Raw genomic sequence first — 22,844 nt, 5'->3', positions numbered from 1 at the left:
GGTAGGTCATATGACAGCAACAGCAGACACACATAAAAAAACAAAGCAAGAAGGAAGGCAGACAGCATTGAATACTATAGTCTAGTGTATTATTCATTCCCTTTGAACGACATCAACAACAACGACGATTGAATGATAAAGAAGGAAAGGATGAGTGAAGTGAAGTGAAGAGTTTAGTTGACAATTGTAGATAGAGTATTATCATAAAAGCATCCTCTACCACTACGACCACCTACACACACACATTTATTCTGTTTCTTTTTTGTTTGTTTATCTGTCGTCTCATCTATTTGTTTCATTTCCATCTGTTAATCCCAAAAAAAACAAAGAATATTTATTAAATTGAATCTGTTTCTGTGTTTGTGTTAACAACATATACAATTGCTCCCTCCATCTCTCTCTCTCTCTTCCTCTCTCTTTACCTTTTTTTTGTTGTTGTGCGTGTGGTGTTATCAAGAAACAACAATATAATATTACAATATAGCTGATATCATATTGTTGTTAGCAGTTTCGGTCGGTCCACTCCCTCGACTACACTACTACTATTACACTCCAGTCAAGTCAAGTCAGTCAAGTCTGCCAGTCCACATGCTAAACTTTTTTGTTTATAATGTCCATCTCAAATACTTGTACTTCCAACTCACAACTACCATAACTAATTGACATTATTATTATTATTATCATTATTATCATTATTCCAAGTAGTAGTTAGCAGACAGCCAGACAGTCAGACAGTCCAGTCAGTCATCAAGTAGTCAAACCCCTTTTGAATCATCAGCAGTTGTTGGTGATTGAAGTAGCCAAAGTGTTGCGACGTGCGAAGAGACAATACAACATACGTACAAATAGATAGATAGATAGATAAATAACAAAACAGTAAAGAAAACAAACAAAACAAAAACAAAACAAAAAAGAGTAAGCAAGGATTAAATATTAATTAATTAATTTATGCAAGCAAGCAATACGATTCATCTTTAATACATATAACTAACCACCACTACCACCACCATTACCATTACCCACCGTGATCAGGAAAGTTTGATTACCAATCATAAAACAAGATACAGTGGTGTTACCAGCATCAACATCAACAACATCATCATCACCATATTACGTTCAACGCATTTTTTAATTAATGCCCCATCAAATACATCACAACACATTTGTATTGTTAGAGGCATTAACATAATAATCGTTCATTTATATTCACTGGAGATGATGGACAAGACAGTAATATAAGCGCAACAAGATAAAGAGAAACAACCAAATTTGACAACCCTCTTGCAACTTTTAAATCTGATTGTGCAACATAGACAGACTGCAGAGTAGGTCATTCAATCGAATTGAATTGACATATTTGGTAAACACGAACACCCACACACATTGGTAAATATCTAACACTCAAACCATTTATGTTCAGTTGTAGCTGCAAGGAATCGTCATCATTTGCCAAGAGATTTAGTGCTTGACTAGTTTTCCAGATTGCAAACTACACTTTTCACTCAGATGTTGATGTGGAAATGCAAGCAAGGTTAACAACGTTATGTCATGACAGCTTATCCTTCCCACACCCCATTTCCCTCATCATCCTTCTATTTATTCCATTCATCACCATATATTTATAATAATTAAATTTATAAGCAACCAATCATAAATTAATCATTTACTAAATTAATTAATTTTTCCTATAATTTAAATTTACTTACTTGATTATATATTTATATATTTATATATATATTACCCTACCTCATTCCTATTTATTGATATAATACCATATTTATATAATTTATTTTTATATATTTAATTTACTTTTAGGTTAAAAATATTTTACTGTTTAACTCCTATTTTTTATAAATTCTACTACTACTTTTTTTAAACCCGGTTTATTTAATTTAATTATTTAATTGTGTTTGTACGAATTACAACTCTATACAATAATAATAATAATAATATTTAAAAATGGATTCTACAAACCCAACTCAAACCTCAACTTCAACAACCACAACTATTCCATCGACAGATGTAATAGTCGATATAAATGTCCAAAAATCATTGGAAAAAAAACAACAAGAACAAGAACATAATAATCAACAAATTATTTCTGACCCACTAGGAACTATTTCTCCCCAATTGAACTCATCATATACAGACTCGCCAGATATATCTCTCTCCAATGCAAATGGAACTGCCAGTAGCAGTGTAAGAAGTTTAAGTAGCGACAATATACTTTTAGACTCTTCATCTCCTACCCGTGCCACCTCTTGCGGAAGCTTGACATCATCAACATCAAACGAACCAATCCAACAACAAAAACAACAACCACCACGAACCCAACCAGTCATTGTCAGCCATGGCACATCAAACAATAATAATTTCGACGAAGGCTCAACCATATTCTATATTAGTAAGAATCCAGCCCCACGTCCATCCGTATCGCCCATTGAACTCTCACCCACCTCGACAAGCACCATTTCCACGCCATCCCCAAAGACCAAAGTAAAAAAGATACGCAAACCTCGTAGAAAGAGCATGAGACCCAAATTCAATATACATGCACCCCTCGTTATTTCAATTATCCAAATGACTATTGGACTCGCACTCGTCTTCCCATTGGTCGTCGGTGTTTTAATCAGACACATTGCATTGTTAATGTATGGAGGATATGGAATTCTCCTTGCATTATCCTCTGTCGTCGCTATTTATGGTTTATTAAGAGCCAAGGTTTTGGCACTCAGAATAGTAGGTCCCAAATACTCGACAGCTAATAGAATAGATTTTCAAAAATCTATTCCATTCTTTTTTTTTCCCGCAACCCTTCTCTGTCCACATTTATTAATCTCTCTATCACTCATAGTTTTACTGGTGGAATGTACTATCACTATTATTAATTATTATAGGAACTGTTACTATTGGATTGATGGCCAAGTACCAATATATCGATTTGGTTAAAAACTGGCAATCTAGTATCGCCATCATTGCTTGCATTGGTGTCGTTGCTCTTGTATGGGCTATTGCTTGCCTCGTTTGGATCAATCCATTGATAACCGACATGTTGAATGCCAGATCAAACAAATTGTCCGATACCACAGAAACTGAAGAAAAGGATATTCAATCCATTGTAAACGATACTCATGACCTTGAAAAGCTCACTCAAACTGCTAGGTACACTCCATAAAGAAAAAAAAGAAGAAAAAAAAAAAGAGAGTCAAATGGCTCTTTTTTTTTTTTCTTTTTCTTTTTTTTCTATATTTGTCCATATATATTATTACTATTTAATTCTTATATATATTAATAGAAACCAACCAACCCCAAAGTACAACTCTTATTAACGACCTTCTCCTTCGATTATTATTATATAATATCATCATATAATTTGTATATATTTTTTTTGTATAAAGACCACAATATGGTGTAGCATTACCAGAAAACCCAATCATTATTGCAATAAGAAAATTCAACAAAGATCCAGATAAAGTAAATTTACTTATTATATTATTATCTAAAATATTATTATCTAAAATTATAATTATTACTATTCCTATATTATTACTATTATACTATCTTTATTATTTATTTAATTTTTTATCTAATTATTATATTATCATTGAAATGATTAATATTAACTCTATTACCTTTTTGTTTTCGCTATAATTTAATTATTTATAATTATATAATTATTACCTATTCTTATAATTTATTTATTATTATTTATTTATTTATTTTTTTGATTATGGCATAGGCATTAAATTATTTAAAAGCTCAAAATATTGTACCGAGTGGTAATCTAATTAATTTCTTACATCAAGAAGATGGTCTTGATAAGAAAAAAATTGGAGAGCTTTTGGGTGGAAAGTATGTACCCTCTCTTTGTCTGGAAACCCCTTTTTATCTATTGTATCCCTCTTTTCTTTTCTCTCTCTCTATTGAACTTGGTCCCATCATGGTTACACACAATTAATTTATTTTAATCAAGTGGTAGATTGTGGTTAAAGGATTTATATATATTTCTCCTCTTTCTTTTATTAATTATCTTCCCTATCCTATCTTGCTGGTTAAGCTGGTTTATTTATACATATAACTATCTCTTGTTCTTGATTTTATATAATCTATTTTTGACAATACTAATTCTTTCTCTCTCTTTTACTTGATCCTACCTACGAATAGCTCCCCAGAAAAGAAAGAAATATTATATAATTATATGGAACATTTCAATTTTGTAGGAAAGGATCTTGATGAGGCTCTGAGGGAACTGCTTACCAAGTTTAGATTACCAGGAGAGGCCCAACAAATCGATAAAATCATGGAATGTTTTGCAAGCAAGTATACTAGGGACAATCCAAACTCTTTTGGTGATCCAAACACAGCCTACATTCTAGCATTTTCAATCATCTTGTTGAATACTGACGCGCACAACCCAAACATTGTCAACAAGATGGACAAAAAGGCATTTATTCGCAACTGCGATTTCAGAAAAGACAAAAAGTTTGAATCTGGTTATCTCAGTTCCATCTATGATAGAATTGTCAACAATGAAATTAAAATGGATAAGGAAACTCTATCAAACAATGCGATTTATAAAGGATGGTTATTTAAATTATCATCAAAGAGCAAGAGACAACATAAACGTTGGTTTGTTGTCAAAAACAATTGTTTATACTATTTTAAAAATAGTCAAGATGTTGATGTAAGCAAAAAAATTAAATTTAATATCTTATTTACCTATTGTATTTACATCCAACTTTTCATCTTTTTTTTTATTATTATTATTTTTAGGAGGATTCACCAAGTGGAATTATTCCATTGGAATCTTTATCAGTAAAGAGACTTTCCAATGATTCATTTATGATTGAAGATCCAGAATTGAATCATATCAAATCGGTTAAAATTACAAAGAATGGACCAGTCCAAGGTCATTCAACGGTTTTAATCTTGAAATGTACAAAAGCAAAATACAACGACTTGGATAAATGGATAGACACTATTCGATCAAACATGTTGGGGGACCCAGTCCTAATGCTCATCAAGAAAAAGAAAGTATTACTCGAAAAGACTCATGCATTTGAAGAAGAAAATGGTTATAATCCTTTAGACCTTAATCTTGGGGTTCCATCCCAAACCAACAACAATAATAATAATCCTTTACAAAGTGATGACGATGATGACCATCACCTAAACAATGCTGTCTTAAACTAGACCCCAAGTAATTAATTAATTTAATTAATTAACCACAACCTTTTATGGATCCGACCATAATAAGTTAATGTTTTAATTAATTAAATTAATAATTATTACCAAAGTCTAGTTTTCAATTTATCTTAATTCCTGTATTCTTACCTTTCCATATTCGTACATGGATAAAAAATAAAACTTCTTTTGTATATTATTCCAATCAATCATGATTTTAATTTGTCTTGTTATTGCTTGTTATTATTATTAGTTCTTTTTCTTATTTATTTATTCTTTTGAAGGAATTCATAGACAGCAGAGAAATCCTTTCCACCTAAACCCTTTGTAACCATCATTGTATAGATTTGATGAGCATTGTTACCAAGTGGAAGTGGTTCACCGATAGACTTTGCACTGTCGACGGCCAAACCCAAATCCTTGTTCATCAAAGCAGATCCAAAACCACCAGTATATCCACGTGAAGCCGGTGCACTCTCGAGAACACCTGGACATGGGTTGTAAAGTTCGCTTGACCAACAACGGGCAGACGAGGTGTTAAAGATGCCAGACAACTTCTTTGGATCCATACCGAGCTTGACACCGAGGTTCATAGCTTCGGATACGGCAATCATAGAGATACCCAATACGAGATTGTTGCAGACCTTGGCAACTTGACCAGTTCCGACGTCACCACAGTGAACAATGTTCTTGCCCATAGCTTGGAGGTATGGCTTGGCACGTTCAAAGTCAGTCTCTGCACCACCAACCATAAAGGTAAGAGTACCGGCCTCGGCACCACCAGTACCACCAGATACTGGACAATCGAGCATGATGGCACCAGCCTTGAGAGCATCGTTGGCAACATCACGTGCAGTTTGTGGATCAATTGTAGAAGAGTCCAACAAGAGAGCACCCTTCTTGACAGTCGACAAGATACCCTTTTCGCCGAGATATACTGAACGAACGTGAGCAGATGCTGGGAGCATAGTGACGATAATATCGGCTTGCTTGGCAACGTCGGCTGGTGTGGGGGCAGAGGTTGCACCCTTTTCAGTCAACTTTTGTACATTGTCCTTTGAAATGTCATAGACAACGAGCTTATGTCCCTTCTTGAGGAGATTCATAGCTTGATGACCTCCCATGTTACCGAGACCGATGAAACCTACAACCTTGTCGTTGGTTGTTGATGTTGACATGTATCTAACACCATTGTTGATTCTGTATAGACTATTAAAAGTTGTTCTTAACATTCTTTATCGTCACTTGATAGATTATCTATCTACTCTTCTCTCGTCGATAATACAATCACTGGCTCTTCACAACAAGATTTATCCTCGCAAGGAAATGAAATTTCAACAAAAATGTTTTTTTTTTTTGAATCACCAAACATTAGCTGTGTGAAATCATTCATTCCATTTTAATAATAGTCTTTTAAAACATCAAAAGAAAGACAAATAGATTTTAAATAATTTAAATAATTACAAATGATTTGATTTTAATTTTAATTTTAGATTTGGTTTGGTAGAGTAGGTAGTGGAATCGAATAATAAATAAATTAATTGGTGGTGTTTGTGTGTTGGTTTGTTTGTTTGTTTGTTTGTTTGTTTGTTGTTACTCCTTTAGTATTTTGAATTGTGCAAGATGTGTTTGAAAAATGTATTGGGTTGGGTAGCCGATTTCTATTTGGGAAAAAAATTATTGGTAATATTTAAATGTTCGTTAGACCAGCAACTTTAAAAGCTGGTTGCTGGGGTGGGTGTTGGTAAGAAGAGCCAGCAGAGATGGTGGCTGTAGGGGGGCTAGACTCGGGTCTGTATGGACAATCCTTTGGACACTTTTGGTGTTCAGTACGGTGTTGGATACAGCTCTCGGCTGGTCGACCAATAGGTTTCTTAAACTTTGATTGGGATGCTTGAAATGATAGTCCCCCTAATTGTGATGGTGATGTTGGTTGTTGTGGTTGTTGTTGTTGAAATGGATTTGGTAATTGTTGATGTTGTTGATGTTGTTGTTGTTGTTGTTGTTGGATTTTAATATTTGGAGTTAATGGTTGAATTGGAATAGGATGTTGTTTTGGTGGAGTGGATGGTTGTTGCCTTGAAATAAAATTTGGTGATTGATGGAGGTATTGGTTGTGTTGGTTGTGTTGGTTATGGTGGTTATGGTGGTGTTGAGAATCTACAAAGTTGGATGGAGTGCGCTCTCCATTGTCGGTGGGGTGAGAGGAATGGTTGTGTTGGTTGTGTTGGTTGTGTTGGTATTGTTGGTGATGAGGGGAATTGCCCCCCTGCAATGATTGCAAGCTTGGTGGGATGGATGATGAAGATGGCGAGGTTGGCTTGGGTGTCAGATAAAAGTGGCTGTTGCTGTTGGGCGACTGTTGGAGCGAGGGTGGAACGTTGAGTCCTTTGGGTGAAATGATCTGAGGCGACTGGTGATGATGGTTATGGTGGCCACCGCCGTAGCTGTTGTTGTTGTTGTTGCCGCCACCCATGCCATTGCTGCTGCTGCTACTGCTGCTGCTATTTGGCGACTGGATGGGTGTAAAACTATTAGTACTGTTGAAATATGGTTGGCTGTGGCTGCTCTCTCTTGGACTGCCATGATAACTGGTAAACGATGCCAATGGTGAATTATTATTATTGTTGTTGTTGTTGTTGATATTGTTTGGTGGCTGGTAATATTGTTGTTGGCCTTGTTGTTGTTGCATCACCAAACTCGAGTTGTATTGGAGTTGGGGTGGCTGGGGGTGTGGGTGCGATGGGGGTTGGTTGGGGTCATGTACAATTTTTTGGTCTTTGAATGTGTTGTTGTTGATGTTGTTGCTGTTGCTGTTATTGGCATTTTGTTCAAAACCTTGCTTGCGCTTACGCTCGTTGGACTCGATCAGCTTGGAGATGGGGTGGACGGACGTGGTCATGGAGGGACGAGGCGACCACTTGTTCATCAGTCTCATGTATTTTTTGCGCGTCGAGGTGACGGTACGGCCCAGCGAGTTGGCAATGTATCGCCAACGCTGCTCGCTCTCTTTTGACGTGACAGACTGGGGGTCCTTTTGAAAGACCATCTCGAGGAGACGACAACACTCGTCCTGCGACCAAAGCTTACGCGTGGTGGTGGGGAACTCGACGGGCGAGACGCGTCCGACGCAAGTGTCAGGACATCTCTTCTTCCACTTGGAGTGCTTGTCACAGGCCATGGAACGTGGTCCAAAGGCAGGCGACCCGTCTGGATTCTCACCGCAAATAACAAGATCGTCGTCAGAGCAAGGGGAGCGAGGTGGCGAGCCACTGCCGCCAATGCTATACGACGACTGCTCCTCGGCAATACCTGCCAATGGCTGGAGCATCCCGCTGCTTGGAGGACTGATATTTGAATGACCTTCACCTCCACGTGGGGTGATAAAAGGCGATGATCCAACCGACCCAGTTGGCGTGGTTCTGACAGAGTCGAGCTTTGGCGAGGATCCGTGCGACATGTCCATTTGTTGGCGGGCATTCAAGAAGCTTGAAAAGTTTGGTATTGCCATCCCTCCACTTGCATGCATTTGTTGTGGCGATGAAGACGAGTGCGCACCATTGCCAGTATACTGCACCTTGCGTGGTGAAAGTTGGTATGGATCAGACTTTATAATGATTGGGGTTTGATATGAAAGGTTTGGATTATTATTATTATGTGATTGGTACGACGAAGACGATGACGATGGTTGGTGAGAACCGGTATTTCCAGATTGAGGGTTACCCATCCAAGCAAGACTATTAATACTTGGGATTTTCATTGGCTTGACAGCTGGTGAGGGAGTTGGTGATGTTGCAAAAGTGGATAATATCATGACTCCATCTTCATCATCTTCTTCGTATTTCAAGGATGGTACACCACCACCACCAGCAGCGGCAGAACCAGAACCAGCGGACGATGATGATGTTGTCGACGATGTGGGTTTTGGTGAAGACGACGGAGATGAATGATTTTTAATCATTGATGGTATTATTATTTCGTTTTGTTGTTGTTGTTGTTGTTGTTGATTGTCGTTTGAGGATAATGGTGATTCATCATCCTCAACCATGAAACCAATCTTCATTCTATCAACCACCACCATTTCTTTTTCTTTTAATTTTTTTTAAGAAAATATTATTTAATTTTTATCTCTTTGGCAAAATGATGGATGATAATGTTGATGATGATGTATATTATTTTGTTATGTCAAATTGGTATGGATTGAATGGATGAATGTATAATAAATATTCTTATTTTAATTAATCTATTTAAAAAAAAAAATCTGGATGTTAATATTAACTTTTAAGGAAATCTTTTTTAAAGAGTGTCGTAGATCATGGATGATATCATGGGTAAGTGGGTGGATCACAATATTAACAGTATTAACATTGTTGGTAGTAGTCGTAATTTATTGAATGTGGTGATGATGATGATGATAATAATAACATAGTAGTAGTGGTGGTGGTAGTATAGTGTAATGTAGTGTAGTGTTTGGGATATTAATAACTCTCTTATAAATATAATTAAAAAGTAGTCATTGATCATAGCCTATTTATAGGTTACTAATAGTATTTTTAGAATCTGTTTGGGGGTTGTAATCAAGCTGGATCATACATTACATACGAACAATTAATAATTTTAGATGATTGATGGTGTTTATGAAATAACAATAATTATTTGTTGTTGTTGTTTGTTATTCTGATAGTTGTTGTCAAGATTTATATGATTCTTAAAAATAACAACAACAAAAATAATGTTGGTTGTGTTTGTCAAACAACACACCATTGTGATTTTAAATGTGTATGTTGGTTGCAGAGTAATGGAGGGGAAATGGATGGATCATCATTCATTTGATTGGTCAGTCACCGACTGACTGATGATAATGGTGAAGTTGTTGTTTGCTGATCCTTGTTACAGAAAATGCAAAAATGATGGATGGAAGGATTATTGATGTACCATATGATCTTGGTGTTATTGTTCTTGTCGTTACCATCATCATCAGCAGCAGCAGCAGCTGTATCATTTAAATCGACCATTCCATTATTTTTTTACTGATGCTTGCTGATCATCTTCTCCTCCTCTTCCTCCTCCTCCTCCTTCAAACCCCAAACCACCCAATATATTGTCATGGTAAAAAGAAGAAGAAGAGTAGTAGAGAGGTGTGATATAGTGAACGATCGATAGATACGTTAGATTGTCAAGCAAGCCAACCAGACAGCCAGCTGGTTGTGGTGGGAACAACAAAAAAAAATGATCATCGTGGTAATGGTGGGTGGTGTAGATGAGAGATGTTTTTTCTTTTAAAAGTGAACTTTTAACTTTCACTTTGATGATGATGGTGGTTGGAGGGGCTGTAGTGATGCGATATCGGAGGGCGCTTAAAAGTTTGTTGTTGTTCTTCCCACCGATGTTAACACCCACCAAATCTCTCTCTCACCCACCCATCAATAATTACATATATCTGCTCCTCTTCCTCTTCCATCATGCTTGTCACAGATGAGATGGATGATTAGGATGGATTGATGGATGGATGGATGGATTGATGGATGGATTGATGGATGGATGGATGGATGGATGGTTTGGAAACAAGTGAGGGGTCCCCCTTCTCCACTTTTGATTGATGCTTTACATTAGCATATGATGATGATGATGGATGAATGGATTAATCTTGACCAAACAAGTTGGGTATGGATTTAACGGGGTAGTGGTGGTTTTTGCATCTGTGTGTACAATATACACACACACACACACACACACACATTTAAAGAGTAGTAGTGGTAATATGATAGTGAGTGATCAAGCAGATAAACTTTAAAGTAGAGAGTGGGTGGGTTTACTACCACTACCACCACTACTACTCTTTTTCTTTTTTACTTTACTGATGGTTGGTGAACGTGTATGGGATTTCTTCTCCCTACCCACCCTTCCAGCCAATGACAATATAATATGATATATTAAAAAAAAGGAGGAGGAGGGAGATTAAGAGACAGATAGATAGTGTGTGGTGCAAACAAAACATGTTGTTTGGTATGGGAAATAGTGTGTGTGTCAACTGGTGATGATGATGAAATATCATTTAATATGTGTATGCAACAACCGTTCAATCACTGAAGGACATATCACCAACTAACCACTACCATCCATCCATCCATCTATCCATCCATCCATTTCGCTCCGAAAATCAAATTGAATTGGATGCGTCGATCAGTGACCCAAACAACGACAAAAGAATGATTTCAAAGATTGGAAATGATTCTTTCAACTACTACCTGGGTAGGTATGCCGACCGATTGAAATTTGGTTGTTTGGAAAAAAAAAAAAAAAAAAAGGATCTACGGTAGTGATCACTTTCCAGGTTGTGCGACGGTTTTGCTGTGTGTGTATATATTGTGTGTATATGTGTGTGTGTTGTGCGATTTTGTGATGGATCAAACTAGTAGTTGCGGAACCGCTTGCTTGGACAATTTATATAAAAATGGGCAACATGTGATTTAAAGCAATGCACAGGTTGGGATGGGGAGGTTTAGGGTTTTCTGATAATATATGTTATGACTTTTGGACAAGAAAAGGGGTTTGGATAATCAATCCACATTCTCCATTTGTAATTTGTTTTGACAATGAACCGTTCTGTTCCCATTTCAAACAAAATAAAAAGGTTTGGTATTGGTCGATAGGGAATTCTGTGAACTTCTGCTTCTTCTTTCTTCTTCTTCTTCTTCTTCTTCACCAATCTGTGTCGATGATGGATGGATGGATGGACATCCAAAATATGATGTGTATATAGGTAGGATCTGATTGAAACAAATTTAAAATCGAACAAGAGGTTGTTCGATCCGAGTGCCGATCGACAAGACGACGATGGGACAACCGTAATGTAAAACAAAAAAAAAAAAAAAAAAACGGGGAAGGTAAAATATATGCTTACATTGTTGCTGCTGTTGTTGTAGTTGTTGTTGTTGGTAGGAGCTCCTACTAACATACGTGGAATAAATAAAGTATGAAACAGAAAAAAAAAGATAAATATATATTTATCTATTTATAAATCTAAAAAAACGGTTGTACTACTGATGAAGATTAAAAATAACTTCTTGGGGCTTGTACTACTAATTATCTAATAGATAGATTGATTGATTGATGAAGATGAAACAACAATAGAGAGAGAGAAAGAAAGAGAGAGAGGATAGAAAGAATGTTGAGGGGTTTGAGAAAGAAGAAGTGTTGGTAATGAGATGGGTGAGGGCAACCCCCTTGCCTACCAACATACATAGATGAACCACACACACAGAGAGAATAACTTCCTCTTTTAAATCGACTATTTGATATAAATGGCAAAAAAGAAAAATCCGAGTATCGAGGTTTGGGGAAAGGCTGTGTTCGTGACTTGTTGCAGCAAAGAACTTAGCCTTGGATGAGGTTGGGTTGGGGGTGGGGGGCATAACGAAGGAAGGGTGGGACAATTTTTGGATATTTGGCCGCTCGCACGGGACAGCCATCCTTTTTTTCATTGGCTGAAAAGTTGTTGCGGGGGAGGTTGATCAGCCTTGTCGATGACCAGCTTGATCGACAGACACAGAAAACAAAAAAAATAAAAAATAACTACTGTTGGTGGTGGTGTGGATGTGTGAGCTGTGGACAATTGAGATATTTGTATCGATCGTTTGTTTCGTGAAAAGGCAAAATCGATGAACGAATATGATCCCTTGACATTAAAAAAGAATCAGAGAGAGTAAATAACTTAAACTTACGTTTTGGGTGTTTCGAATGAATTGACCGGGCTAAGAAGACGACAACAACCGGTTAATCTTGTTGACTATAACCAGAAGTAGTAGTAGTAGTAGTAAGTAGAGTAGTTTTCTGTGAAGACCTCTGATAATAATAATAATAAATAAAAAGAGTGAGAAAAATTAGAATGGTGACCGGATAGGACAGAGATTTGTGTGTTTCCAAGATGTTGTGTGTGGTGATTGGTTGATTGACCAAAAAAAGATATGTGTGGTTGATTGGGGATGGAATCGGAAAAAAAAAAGTCCAAAAAGATTCACTCACGGAATAGTAGTATCATGATGCTATTTTAGTCCAAACAATTGTTGCAAGTAAAAAGTAATGAATGAATGCGTGTGGGATGTGGTGTTTACTATCACTTGTCTTTTCTTTTCTTTTTTTTCCTTACTCTCTAAAACTTTTTTACTCTATCTATCTACTCTCTTTTCTTTTTATTTTTAATAAATGGGGATATATGTCTAATGTGTCTCTATGTCTATAAATATAAATGGTGAATGAAAAAGAATGAAATGATGCGATTCAAAACAAAAAAGAACAAGAACATTGTGTCTTTTCTTGTCTGTTGTCAATGTGTGAAAGATTGAGGATGATCACGGAATGTATGTACCGTCGTTGTCGGATGATTTCTGCTTGGTTGTCTGACTGATGTATCCATCAATCTGGCTAGTGGATGGAATGAAAGAAAGGGGGTGGGGTGGCTGTGTACGTGGATAGATGGTAGAGGGGGTTGGTCTTGGCGGTGTGTGGGATATTATGATAAGTTTGTTGGATGGTCTGTCCCCACCCAAGTCAAAAGACAATTTTTTTTTTCCTGAATTATTTTCGTGATGCACGTGATTGTTGTATGGCTTTGATGGGTGTACTCATCGTCGTAAAAATCGATGGGCAAGCCTTGTCGATCATGGTCTCATAGTTTGATCGTGAGATTTCAGTGATGCGAGTCGTTTGGGTTTTTCGTCATGACAGGGTTTCCGCCCAACTGCCGCCAACTGAGAGTACACATTTTTGTATAAACGTGCGATCCATAGTCAATGGTTTTTTTGTTTGTTTGTGGTCAAACAAAAGAAGACTAACCCTTTCAACGACCAAACAATGAAATATCGGTGTGGATAGTAAGGAGGAGTTAAAATAATATGACTCGGGAAAAAGGATGGGATGATAGAGGTACGAGACAAATTTAAAGGGTTGTGGTTTGTTTTACCTCTCTGGTTGGTTGGTTCGACTCTGTCTGTCTTGTCTGTTTGTTTGCTGTACTGTAAAAAATGCTGTCAAACTACTATTAGTTTTAGTTTATTCGAATAAACTAATAATATTTCCTTTGCACAACACACATGTATGATACGATGGGTGTGGTGATGAAGATTACAAGTATATGTTTAAACACAGCAGTGTCTTACCTATTTCTGCCTCGCACACAATCGCAGACGGATGGGGTCTCTGGGTTGGGCAAAAGGTAAGGTTACCTTGGCGATGAACATTAATGTGAATATAGGGCCATGGGTCAGGGCGGTCGCCGTCGGTTACTATTAGTGGTCATACGAATGGATGGATAGGGGATCGTCCCTTGACAAGCTTTGCAGGTCGTTCAAGGAAGAGACAAGTGTTTGGTTTGACGAAAATTTTTCGAAAGTCTCGATTTTGGAAACGGGAAATTCTAGCCATGAACGGCACGTGTTGGGGGCTGAAAAAAGACGAAAATGGTCAACAGCCCTCAGTTGTAGATTGGTGACTTGTGGGAGTCTGAAATTCATCCGTGTGTGTCTCCTCGTTTTTGCAGAGACGATGGCCACAACCCCTCTTTGTATTGTTGTTGTCTCTTGCTTGGCCTTGCGATCAGGGGTGACCATCGATTTTTCTGGGTTTACCTTGTACAAGGCTCGTCGCTCAAGACATGAATCTCTCCCTCTCACTTCTCGTTTCCCAACCATTCGATTTGATGGTCAATCAAAGATATTACAAGGAAAGTTCTTTTTTCATAAAATCTGGGGGTACTGGGTCTCCTGCTTGCTGTCTTTGGCCACCTGTCATTTCATTTCTTCAGTCTTTTTATTTTCGGCACCATTCTCTGAAGGAGGTGGGATGACATCAACACTTTTGGGTTTTCCATTGATCTCTTGGACAATGCCGATGGATTCAAACACAACAGTTAGAGTTGGTTAATAAAAAGTCGTGTTTATAATCATATAAATGAACTTTTTCGTTATTCCTTTTTCGTTAAAAGAGATATCGATAATCCAAAAATATTAATATTGATTCGTCGTTGTATAACTTTGAGCAAGTATGCATGCATGTTGGTTGGTGAGGTGATAGTTTATTATTATTATTGTTGTTGTTGTTGTTGTTGTTGTTTGTTATTATATGAAATAAGGAGTAGAATGTAAAGCTGTCGTCATTGGTTTTGAGAGTGAAAAGTTACAGTGTTTTCTATAATAGTCATAGACTTTGTTTCTTTGCACTTCGGAGGTGCCCTCGTTGTAAGCACCACTCCTTTTCAATTTTTTCTCCCACTCTGCTGCCAGTCTGCCCTGGCGTCTAAAAGTGTGATAGACGATGAACCAGAGATAGGGAGAGGCTGTTGGTGTGTGGTTTTGTTCGAGTTTGCTGAACCATCGCTCAGCATCTTCCAAACGACCTATCAAGAGATAGTTGTGGATGATTCGATTGTAAGCTTGTCGTATGGCGTGTTTGGTCTTTAGTTGTTCGAGTTGCGTGACATAGCTAGTGCACAGTTGCGTACCCCAACGGTGCTGTTCCTCGGCATAGATCTCAAAATAGACGATAGTGTCTGCAATCTGTTCGTATGGTTCGTTTCCAGTGGCGATCAGTTTCTTGGTGTTTGGAATTTGGTCTTGTCCCATTGCTTGGTCCAATGAAACACCCATATCAAAGATGAGCAACGTTCGAATAAGTGTGTCCAATTCTCTCTTTGTTCCACGTGTCAAATAGTATCGCATCAAATTTGAATAGATAACCTTGGGAGGTTTAATAGCCAACGGCCAAATTTGATGCATCATTGCAGTCCACCATTTTCTAACCATATCCAAATTATTTAAACTAATCGATGCCCAAATCAATCTTTCAAATACCATTATTGGTACTTTTGGTTCTATTTCCATTGCTATATTATTTTGATTTTGATTATTATTTAATCTATTACTATATATATTTGGATCTTGATTATTTTGACTGTTATTTTGTTGTTGTTGATTATTATTATTATTATTATAGATTGTTGGTTGATCAAATTGTAATTGTTGATGTTGATTTATATATTTTTTCAAGTTTTCATCAAATGCAAATTTAAATATTCTATTGTAAATATCGTTACAACACTTTTCAACAACCGATGCATAACCATAGGTAACGACGATAGAGAGGGTATTGCAACAAAGTTCTGGTGTACAAAGATCCATTTCCTGTAGTCGATTGAGAAACATTTCGATATAGTCGTACGAATGACTTTCATAGGCAAGGGTGTGAATGAATGATGCCAACACCTCGGGGTGTACTACCAGGTGAGTGTACCGCTCTTGAATGAGATTGTAAAATTGGTTGAATTGGTCCGACCCGAGGAATTGACCATGTTTCATGATTGAGACGGCAATGGTTTGAGGCAGCGGTTCGACACCCATCTCCTCCATTTTCTTCCAGTACCGTTCAAAAAGGTCAAATTGATTGATCGATGCCAACGATACTAGTATGGCATCAAACACCACTGCGTTGGGTGGGTCTTCCAATCGACCAAAGATACGCATACCAGCCTTGTAGTCTCCATTTAAAATAATGGCACGAATAAGATGAGCGTTTAAAACATCGCTTCGTTGAACCGGTCTATTTTCAATCTTGAGTCGTAATTGTTCAAGCTTTGTACGATCGTTTTCCCATAGTCTGATAAATTCAATATAAGTGTCGTTATCAAATCCCAGTCTTTTTCGATAGTTTGTCAACATGAATACAATTCGATGTACACTCGCGTGATCTTCAATGTCGTTGTAGTATCCCAGTATAATATTGATTGTGTCAATCTTTACAATGGGTGCATACTTTTCCCTCAAGAGTACATTTGCCATCTCTTGAAATAGTCCACTCTTTCCAATGGTGTTCTTACGTAGAAACGTCAATATATAGTTAAAGATATCTATTGTTTTATAGGAGTGTAATTTATCACACCATTGCCAAACCATATATAGAATCGTTGGTGATTGATACATTGTATCACTTTGTATTGTACTTAGAAGTCTAAAAAAAAATAAGAAAAAAGTTGTTATTATTATATAGATTATAGTATAGTATAGTATACATACAGTTTAGGTTGGAATCCACTCATCATAAACTTGGCAGAGAGGTGTTTCTCAAACTCTTCTTTTGTCATTGCATCATAGATTGATTCAACTGGATCATTGTAAATAGTATGACTGATTGGTCTAATGGGTGATACTTTCTTTGATATGATTGGATCTTGTTGTTGTTGTTGTTTAACAACTGTACAATAATACTTTAACACACCACCATGATGGTTTAAATGAGTTGGTTGTAAAAGTGTATAGTTGTTATTATTATTATAGTTTATATTATATTTGTTGTATGTACATGTGTATTGTTGATGATGTTGATAATACTTTGATGATGTTGTTGTATCATAATATGATGCCGATTTTTGAGTTGTTGGTGGTGTTGTTGATGTTGGTACAAGAAGTTCAGCTGATAGATAATATTTCAAGACATTACAAACATGCCTGCTGTTACTAATGCTGCTACCACTGATCAACATGAAGAATTATTATTCTTATCTTATATTATCTTGTATATATCGAGACAGGCTTGAGGAAAGAGACAAGAGACTAGTTTTCAAACTTCAAAATGCTCACTCCGCTTCCCTCGCTTTTTTTATCAAACATCACTGTTTCTGTAGTTTTATACTTTGTTTTATCTTTCTTTATTATTTATATATTTATAACAAATACAAATGTCAGATTTAGCATTATCAAGATTAGCTGAAGAAAGAAAGAGTTGGAGAAAAGATCATCCAATCGTAGGTATATTGCTGTCATGATGATGATGATAATGATGCGTTCTTCCTCGTCTGAAGAGGATTGTGTAATATTGTATATACGAGACTTACGCTCTCTCTCTCTCTCTCTCTCTCTCTCTCTTCTTTCTATATGTAATATATAGGGATTCTTTGCTAGACCTCAAGCAGGTGCAGATGGTGTTGCTAATATGATGATTTGGGATTGCGGTATCCCAGGTAAAGATGGTGTACGTGTTGCAATTCGAGATGAATGATGCGATGATCGATGTAGTAGTAGTGTTATTTTAACATCAATATTGACAAATTTGCAATGATTATTATTAATTTCTTTTAGACACCATGGGAAGGTGGATTATACCCATTGACGCTTAAATTCCCAAAAGAGTATCCAGTCAAGGCACCACTCTGTTTGCTTCCACCTGGATTCTTCCACGTAAACGTATTTGATAATGGACAAATCTGTCTGTCAATCATTGGTGATGGATGGAAACCCACCATCTCTATTAAACAAGTATGATGAAACTAATTGACCAACCAATCAACTTCATATGACTAACTAACTAAACCAACCAACCAACCAACCGATCTATTGTTAATTAGATTTGTCTTGGTGTACAAGATTTACTTGATAATCCAAATCCAAACAGTCCAGCCAACTCTAGTGCCTACGATTCATTTAAGAAAAACAAAGCAGCCTACACTGAAAAAGTTAAACAACAAGCAAAGAAGTTCCCTCCACAAGAGTCCTAAATCCTCCTCTTTCTTTCTTTCTTTCTTTCTTTCTTTCTTTTTGCGCAATAATTTCTAAAGTTTTCCCATCTCTCTCTCTCTCCCTCTCTCTCTCACCATCCAATCTATCAACCTATACCAAATTGGATGAATCAATCGAATTGTATAAACAACCAAACCAAACAAAACAAACAAACAAACAACTTATCTTATTTTTTTTTCAATAAAAAAATAACCTATAAATTTAAAATCTAACCTCGAATATAATAATAATAATAATAATAATAATAATAATAATAATAATAATAATAATAATAATAATAATAATAATAATAATAATAATAATAATAATAATTCATAATTCCATGATGTATTATTTATTTGTTTTTAATAATGTAAATTTTAATTATTAAAAAAAAAAATTAAATAATACCTGCAAAATAATTTTGAGTGAAGGAGCGAAAAACGAAAGAATAGAACTATCATCAAATCGAATCAGTGTCATATCTATCTATCCCTATATCAACCAGACTAATAATAGAAATGGAAACAGAAACATCAAATAATACAAATGTAGAAGATACTACCTCTACAACTACAACAGCTACAGATAAACCACAACAACAAAAGAGAAAGAAAGCAATCAAACCATATCATAGAATCAAAGCTCATTCAAACCCATTATCAGATAATGATTTCAATTAGTATGTGATAAATAGATAGATAGATAGATAGATAGATATATGTAGTATATACTTTTGTTATGATGATGATGATGACTAATTCAATTGATTGATCTATTTATTTTGTAGTCCAGTATCACCAGATAAAATGGATTGGTCTCCACATTACCCACAATTCTTAAAAGATCATCCAGAAAAGAGAGTTGAAGTAGCAGATGTTGGATGTGGATACGGTGGTTTGACAGTTAGTTTGTCGGCAGCACTTCCCGATCAGATGATTTTGGGTATGGAGATTCGTGACAAGGTCGTACAATATGTTGACGAACGTATAGTGAAACTTCGTGAAAAGGAGACAGACAAGTACCAAAACATCAGTGTCCTCAAGACCAATGCCATGAAATATCTACCCAACTACTTTTACAAGGGACAATTACAAAAGATCTTTTTCCTCTTCCCCGATCCACACTTTAAAAAGGCCAACCACAAGCGTCGTATCATCAGTTCGACACTCTTGTCAGAGTATGCCTATGTTTTGGCACCAGGTGGTTTGGCCTACTTTATCAGCGACGTAGAAGAACTCTATCTCTGGATGTACAAGCATTTTGCTGCTCATCCACTTTTCGAACAAATCGAGGACCAACAAATCCTCCTCTCCGATCCATGCATTCCACTCATTATCAATTCATCAGAGGAAGCTCGTAAAGTCAATAGAATCGATGGTAAGAAATGGTATGCTGTATTTAGAAGAATTACTGAACCAAGAATAATAAACAAAACAAACTAAACATATATAATATATAATATATATTATACAAACACACATACATATATAATCCATTCTGGAAATTAATAATAATAATAATAAGTACTTTGGACTTGGACTCCTCTCTTTGGATTTGTTATAAATATTTTTTTTAATGTATTTATTTTCTTTTTGTTTTTTTAATTTCTTTTTCCAGGTGTTCGTATCTATCTATATCTTATATCTATATCTATATCTTATATCTTATATCTTATATATTTATATTTATTATTTTTATTTCTATATTTATAAATTATCAATTACAGAATCTCTAATTTGATTGATAAGATGAGATGGAGCGTGTGGTTGGAGACGGAAGATATTTTCAATGACAGAGATTTCAGTGGCGGTGGTATCGGCACCGACAAAGGCGGTCCAATCGTTGACGACCAAACCGGCAGATATGCATTCGTTACCACGGTTGATGGTACCGGCGACGAGTGGTACTTGGAGGAGCGATGAGATTTCATCTTGGTCATCGATAGTGGTCATTGGATGGACGAGGGCACCTTGGTTAGAGAGTGCGCAGTATGTTCCGACGAGGACGTTGCCGTGGATGGTTTGACGGAAAACTTCGACGCCGAGGACATCGGCTATGATTTCTTCAGTCTCACGATCGAGATCTGGATGGATGAGAGCAACGTGATCATTGACGGCAATACAGTTGCCGAGTGCAGAGAAACGCTCTTCAACACGTTGTACAACGACACTGTCTGGGAGAGAGTTACGGATCTGTAAAAGTTCTTGATCGGTACAGGTATTTGGGAGGAGCAAACCCTTGGTGTTGCCAACTGTCAATCTACCGACGATACGTGAACCTGCAATCGAACATTCGATCACTGGCATATGATCACTTAATTGATTTTCAAAAGCACGCATAAATTGTTTAGAATTGCATTGTCCAACGAGACAGTATGAGTTGGTCAACTTGGAGAAGACTCCGATATCACAACTATTTTCGAATTGAGTTCCTATTTAAAATTCAATGATGAAGTAATAAAGTAATGAATTGTAATGAATCGATTGTTGAATTGGTTAATATTCGTTCTTCTTTGTATCTATTGTTTAGTTTCGCTCTAGTCGTATCGTATTTTGCTCGTATGTTAGATCGCCCCCTTCTTCATCTATCTAGATTCCAACAACACAATCCATTCAATCATTGACTGCTTCTCTATCTATCTATCCTATCTATCTATTGATGATTGAATTAGCCAATAACGTATGAAATGAATGGTCTTGCTCGAAGCTTCTTTAACAACGATGACGAATACTAATAACGACGACGAATACTAATAACGACGACAATGCTAATGAATGAGACATACTGGTGGCCATTTTATATATATATGTGTTTGTTTGTTGGGTTGTTGGTTGTGTTGTTGGTGTTCTTGTTAGTTTAGTTTATTAGTAAGTACAAGTGTTTTGTCGTTAATGAAATCAATACTTGGAGGCTTATAAAAAGAAACAAAAAAATAATTAAAAAAAATTTGAGAAAAAAACGAGTGAGAAAAAACGAACAAATTGTTCTTTTAGATCATAAACTTGCATTCATTCATTCTTCCGAAAGTAAAGTATCTATCTATCTATCTATCTGGATGCAGTGGTGAAGTAGTGAAATTAAATAGTACTATTAGGTGGTTTAAACTTTTATTTTTGGTTCAATTTAAACAGGTTGGTCTGGCATTTAATTTAGAGGAGTGTTGTGTTTGCAAAGGATGGGAGGTCATTTAAGCGTAGAAACTTTGGTTATTAGTCATACCATTTTGTCTCTTGTTTCCAGCAGCTTGGAGACGTTTCTTGTTACCTCCGAATAAATTTGTGATCCAACCCATTTTTAAATATGTTTTTTTTTAGGTAGCTAAAAATAATAATGATAATCTAAAAAAAAAAAAAGGAGTATAATTAAAAAACACTGGCACTATTCGTCGTTGTCGGCGTGATGCAAAGATGTACAACATACGCAGATGAATAAATTACAGATAAGTTTTGTGTTTTGTTTCGGGGATGATCAACAATCGATTTCTTTATATCTGGGGTTGCCCACCACAAACAAAAAACAAAAACAATAAAAAATTAACATTTCGGTGTTTTACGGGTTTGAAAATATCTTCATTGGGATCTGATGGATGGCACCCCCCATTGTATGGGATTCTACTCTTCTCCGTTGCCACTCAACACCCACCAGTACACGAAAAGTTGATATAATTTTATTTTCATTCATCTTAATCAGGGAATAATAATCATCACCACCCACCACACACAATAATAATGATTCTTTGCTGAGATATGGTGATCCATCCAATTGCTATAGGAGATGGAATCTCCTCCTTCTTCTATTATACTTTATTGAGTACTCAATACTTGAATGGATTAAAGGTATGGTATTTCATATGAATCTAAGCATACATTACTGTTGCTGTTTTAGTACCTCCAAATTGTGATCTACCTCCATAGGCAATTTCTTAAAAATAAATTAAATATATTGATTAATTTAAAAAAAAATTATTATTTATCTTGAATTAATAACCACAACTCCATTACATACGAGTTGATTTAGTGTTTGATGATGGTTTTTTAACCAAGTTTATGAAAAAGCCCATTATTGATTTGGTGATACAGATATAGATAGATATAAGTTAATGATACAGATAAA

General features: G+C 36.2%; 9 protein-coding genes across 9 annotated transcripts, besides 2 other annotated features; 3 read left to right on the top strand and 6 right to left on the bottom strand.

Moving 5' to 3' along the window:
• Positions 1-1,959: 1,959 nt before the first annotated feature.
• DFA_11559 (uncharacterized protein) lies at positions 1,960-5,193 on the top strand (the record flags this gene model as incomplete). The annotated part of the gene is made up of 6 exons (XM_004350455.1): positions 1,960-2,704; positions 2,898-3,162; positions 3,399-3,474; positions 3,740-3,852; positions 4,267-4,684; positions 4,774-5,193. The coding sequence occupies 6 exons, from the start codon at positions 1,960-1,962 to the stop codon at positions 5,191-5,193; spliced, it is 2,037 nt and encodes a 678-aa protein (XP_004350506.1).
• A 257-nt stretch (positions 5,194-5,450) lies between these two features.
• On the bottom strand, positions 5,451-6,416 carry hibA (3-hydroxyisobutyrate dehydrogenase; the record flags this gene model as incomplete). Its single annotated transcript, XM_004350454.1, has 1 exon — positions 5,451-6,416. The coding sequence occupies one exon, from the start codon at positions 6,414-6,416 to the stop codon at positions 5,451-5,453; it is 966 nt and encodes a 321-aa protein (XP_004350505.1).
• Positions 6,417-6,874: 458 nt separating this feature from the next.
• Positions 6,875-9,265, bottom strand: DFA_11557 (uncharacterized protein; the record flags this gene model as incomplete). Its single annotated transcript, XM_004350453.1, has 3 exons — positions 6,875-7,262; positions 8,038-8,218; positions 8,275-9,265. The coding sequence occupies 3 exons, from the start codon at positions 9,263-9,265 to the stop codon at positions 6,875-6,877; spliced, it is 1,560 nt and encodes a 519-aa protein (XP_004350504.1).
• Positions 9,266-14,898: 5,633 nt separating this feature from the next.
• Positions 14,899-14,973: a sequence feature (Short protein (DFA_11556, EGG13795.1) was converted to a misc_feature.).
• Positions 14,974-15,299: 326 nt separating this feature from the next.
• On the bottom strand, positions 15,300-17,716 carry DFA_11555 (uncharacterized protein; the record flags this gene model as incomplete). Its single annotated transcript, XM_004350451.1, has 2 exons — positions 15,300-17,184; positions 17,250-17,716. The coding sequence occupies 2 exons, from the start codon at positions 17,714-17,716 to the stop codon at positions 15,300-15,302; spliced, it is 2,352 nt and encodes a 783-aa protein (XP_004350502.1).
• Positions 17,717-17,911: 195 nt separating this feature from the next.
• On the top strand, positions 17,912-18,727 carry DFA_11554 (uncharacterized protein; the record flags this gene model as incomplete). The annotated part of the gene is made up of 4 exons (XM_004350450.1): positions 17,912-17,977; positions 18,121-18,204; positions 18,312-18,488; positions 18,578-18,727. The coding sequence occupies 4 exons, from the start codon at positions 17,912-17,914 to the stop codon at positions 18,725-18,727; spliced, it is 477 nt and encodes a 158-aa protein (XP_004350501.1).
• Positions 18,728-19,249: 522 nt separating this feature from the next.
• mettl1 (tRNA (guanine-N7-)-methyltransferase) lies at positions 19,250-20,173 on the top strand (the record flags this gene model as incomplete). Its single annotated transcript, XM_004350449.1, has 2 exons — positions 19,250-19,410; positions 19,519-20,173. 2 exons carry the CDS (start codon positions 19,250-19,252, stop codon positions 20,171-20,173), a joined length of 816 nt encoding a protein of 271 aa, XP_004350500.1.
• Positions 20,174-20,437: 264 nt separating this feature from the next.
• eIF6 (eukaryotic translation initiation factor 6) lies at positions 20,438-21,070 on the bottom strand (the record flags this gene model as incomplete). The annotated part of the gene is made up of 1 exon (XM_004350448.1): positions 20,438-21,070. One exon carries the CDS (start codon positions 21,068-21,070, stop codon positions 20,438-20,440), a length of 633 nt encoding a protein of 210 aa, XP_004350499.1.
• A 372-nt stretch (positions 21,071-21,442) lies between these two features.
• Positions 21,443-21,526: a sequence feature (Short protein (DFA_11551, EGG13790.1) was converted to a misc_feature.).
• A 392-nt stretch (positions 21,527-21,918) lies between these two features.
• On the bottom strand, positions 21,919-22,023 carry DFA_11550 (uncharacterized protein; the record flags this gene model as incomplete). The annotated part of the gene is made up of 1 exon (XM_004350446.1): positions 21,919-22,023. One exon carries the CDS (start codon positions 22,021-22,023, stop codon positions 21,919-21,921), a length of 105 nt encoding a protein of 34 aa, XP_004350497.1.
• Positions 22,024-22,587: 564 nt separating this feature from the next.
• DFA_11549 (uncharacterized protein) lies at positions 22,588-22,791 on the bottom strand (the record flags this gene model as incomplete). The annotated part of the gene is made up of 2 exons (XM_004350445.1): positions 22,588-22,652; positions 22,737-22,791. The coding sequence occupies 2 exons, from the start codon at positions 22,789-22,791 to the stop codon at positions 22,588-22,590; spliced, it is 120 nt and encodes a 39-aa protein (XP_004350496.1).
• Between the last annotated feature and the right edge of the window lie 53 nt (positions 22,792-22,844).

This window comes from Cavenderia fasciculata (genome assembly GCF_000203815.1).
Source record: "Cavenderia fasciculata unplaced genomic scaffold Scf_EUAJFUG02HR96I-5, whole genome shotgun sequence".
NCBI classification, from domain to species: Eukaryota; Evosea; class Eumycetozoa; order Acytosteliales; family Cavenderiaceae; genus Cavenderia; species Cavenderia fasciculata.
This window is presented reverse-complemented; position numbering and strand designations above follow the sequence as displayed.